Source organism: Sinocyclocheilus grahami, unplaced genomic scaffold (genome assembly GCF_001515645.1).
Source record: "Sinocyclocheilus grahami isolate Dianchi unplaced genomic scaffold, SAMN03320097.WGS_v1.1 scaffold13792.1, whole genome shotgun sequence".
NCBI lineage: Eukaryota > Metazoa > Chordata > Actinopteri > Cypriniformes > Cyprinidae > Sinocyclocheilus > Sinocyclocheilus grahami.
This window is the reverse complement of record NW_015515064.1, coordinates 1-3,314: the sequence shown is the minus strand read 5'-3', so window position 1 is coordinate 3,314 and position 3,314 is coordinate 1. Positions and strand designations below refer to the sequence as shown.

Sequence of the window (3,314 nt, the reverse complement as noted above, 5' to 3'; positions counted from 1 at the left end):
GCTGTTGGACTCTCATTCTGACGGCACCCATTCACTGCAGAGCATCCATTGCTGAGCAAGTGACGTAATGCTACATTTCTCCAAATCTGATGAAGAAACAAATTCATCTATATCTTGGATGACTTGAGAGGGAGAACATTTTCGGCAAATTTTCATTTTTGGGTGAACTATTCCTTTAAGAATCATACATTTTACAAAGTAAAAAGGCCCTGCCTGTTTCATTTTGGCAAGTTCCCTTCGTGTGTGCTCATCGTTTCGGAGATCCTTTTTGTTACCAACGAGGATGATGGGAACACTCGGACAGAGATGCTTCACCTCTGGTGTCCACTTTTCTGTAATATTCTCTGAAATGGAGTAAAGGAGAGATAGAGAGAGAGAGATAGAGAGAGAGAGAGAGAGAGAGAGAGAGAGAGAGAGAAATACTCAATGTGTTAATCACATACCCAGCAAAGACCTGATTATTAAAATAGAACTGAAAAAAGAACTTAATTAAAAAAGAACGGCTAACTATCTCAAATTAATGCAATTGTATGCAATCTTTTACAACAAAAGCAAAAATCCAGTTCTGCTTCATAGCTAAACTGCTGCTTCATTAAATTTGTCACTTTGATGTGAAAGCCTTGGGTTTAAACCACAAGTGAAGGTTTAATGATTCAGTTCATTAAAACATTGTATTCTTAGCTGACTGGTTTTTACACTACGAGAAACACATTTAAGGTCGAGAGGAAACAGAATTATTGACAGATCATTCTTCTGTATTGGGACGTACAATCAAGTAATTTTCAAGAAATTCATTTCATTCTGGCTTTAAAGTAGTAATGAAACTCAAATGTTGACGGATATTTTCTTCCGTACTGTGCCACACATCTGAATGTAATGAATTGTAAAAAAATAAAGAATGGGTGCTGCTCTTAAAAACAGAGGTTGATGAACGTAAGCTTGCAGGGGCAGGTTTAAGCAGACTAAATTATAGTTATTTCCCTGGAAAACTGAGTTACGATAATTTTGATTAAAAGTTAGGAGGTCAAACATTTAAAAAAAAAGAAATGTGCATGGATGAATCATTCACAAAAAGGTCAATCCATTCAGAAAATACATAAGGTTCATTTTCATCTCATGCCGACTTGAATCTTTTTTCAACATTACGATCTAAAGAGTGATGATTGGGCTGGTAACATCTAATTGTTTACAAGGACGTCTTACCCAAGCTATCGGGACTGTCGATGGAAAAGCACATAAGAATGACATCTGTGTCGGGGTAGGAGAGAGGTCTTAACCGATCATAGTCCTCCTGTCCAGCTGTATCCCATAAGGCAAGCTCCACCTGTAAGAAGAGAGATATCGGTACATGTGCTAAACTAAACAACACCATTCCTCTCTTACACAACAATTGTGGTACATTTACAAAGTAAGGATTTTGGTCACCAATAATTGTGAGTCACAAGTGTGTGTCTCATCTGTCTGTTTTGACTCGCCACCTTATTTTTCCCATAAGATCCATTTGTAAATTGAATATGTCTGGCTTCCGGTGTCATCCACTTCCAGATATTTTTATTTGTACGAAACAGATGTTTTTGCTGCTTGATATTACAAACTTGTGTTCTTACCTGGAGCACAAAAGCAGTCTTAAGTCGCTGGGGTATATTTGTAGCAATAGCCAACAATACATTGTATGGGTCACAATTATCGATTTTTCTTTTAAGCCAAAAATCATTAGGATATTAAGTAAAGATCATGTTCCATGAAGATATTTAGTCAATTTCCTACTGTAAATATATCAAAACTTAATTTTTGATTAGTAATATGCATTGCTAAGAACTTCATTTGGACAACTTTAAGGGCAATTTTCTCAATATTTAGATTTTTTGCACCCTCTACTTCCAGATTTTCAAATAGTTGTATCTCGACCAAATATTGTCCTATCCTAACAAACATCCCATACATCAATGGGAAGCTTATTTATTCAGCTTTCATGTGATGTATAAATCTCAATTTCGAAAAATTTACCCTTATGACTGATTTTGTGATCCAGGGTCACATATTATTTTAATGCATTGTCTTATTTATAAACACACTGGGTTGTAGCACAAACAAAAGTGCCATTTTTCCACTTTTTTGTTCTTCTCGTTATTTCCCTACTGTGGCTAATGAAGCGGAAGTCTCACACACTCCTAGAAAACAGCTTACTTCCACGCTGAAAAATAAGGTGGATACTAAACATGTCTATATCTGTAGAACTTTGGTGCATGTATAACTTACACCAATGTAACCACATCTATGCAATGCGGCAGAACTAAATATGGAATATTCTTGCTGGTGATGTATTTTGGTATGCATGTTTCTGTCATAGCCTAATGGTTAGAGAGTCAGACTTGTAACCCAAAGGTTACAAAGGGATTGTAGGTGGGGGGGGGCGGGGGATAGGGGGTAGTGAATGTACATTGCTCTCTCCCACCTTCAATACCACGACCGAACCCCCCAACTGCTCCCCGGGCGCCGCAACATAAATGGCTGCCCACTGCTCCGGGTGTGTGTTCACGGTGTGTGTGTGTTCACTGCTGTGTGTGTGCACTTTGGATGGGATAAATGCAGAGCACTAATTCTGAGTATGGGTCATCATACTTGGCCACATGTCACATCACTTCACTAATAGTAAATGCCATCCGAGATTTCAACTTTAGCAGCAGAAATAGCATTAGAGATGGTAAGTTCAATTAACTCATGTCAATAAGTACAAAATGTGCATTAAATGAAACAGCTGATTCAAAGATTTGTTTATCGTCACTCAAAGCACAGTTCCACTGTTCACATACTAAAATATTTTTGTAAAAGATACGTGTACATTTAAGTAAATATTGCCGTTTATTACAACGCATCCATTGCTTTCTTGGTGCATATCAATGAAAATAATTAGCCTACATAACATTCTTCCAGATGTTCACAAACTGTGTGGAAAACATGCTTGCATACCTGTTTTCCATCGACCTCGATGTCTGCAACATAGTTCTCAAACACTGTGGGCACGTAGACTTCAGGAAACTGATCTTTACTGAAAACAATAAGCAAGCAGGTCTTTCCACAGGCTCCATCGCCCACTATGACGAGCTTCTTACGAATGGCAGCCATCTGCAGAGGACAGAGATGAGACAAACGACAAGCAAAAAGAGATTTACAGATTAGAAGCATTTGTGAAAATCTTTTAAAGTGGAGAAATGTAATGTTTACATGATAGATAGATAGATGGATAGATGATAGACGGATGGATGGATGATAGACGGATAGATAGATGATAGATAGATGGATAGACGGATAGA

The 3,314-nt window shown here is 37.7% G+C and overlaps 1 protein-coding gene across 1 annotated transcript; it reads right to left on the bottom strand.

The window, feature by feature from the left end:
- Positions 1–99: 99 nt before the first annotated feature.
- Positions 100–3,167, bottom strand: LOC107579050 (transforming protein RhoA-like; the record flags this gene model as incomplete). Its single annotated transcript, XM_016264933.1, has 3 exons — positions 2,971–3,167; positions 1,204–1,324; positions 100–344 (listed from the first exon to the last, which is right to left on the bottom strand). Coding segments are annotated over exons 1-3 (522 nt in total), but the record flags the coding sequence as incomplete, so codon positions are not given.
- Between the last annotated feature and the right edge of the window lie 147 nt (positions 3,168–3,314).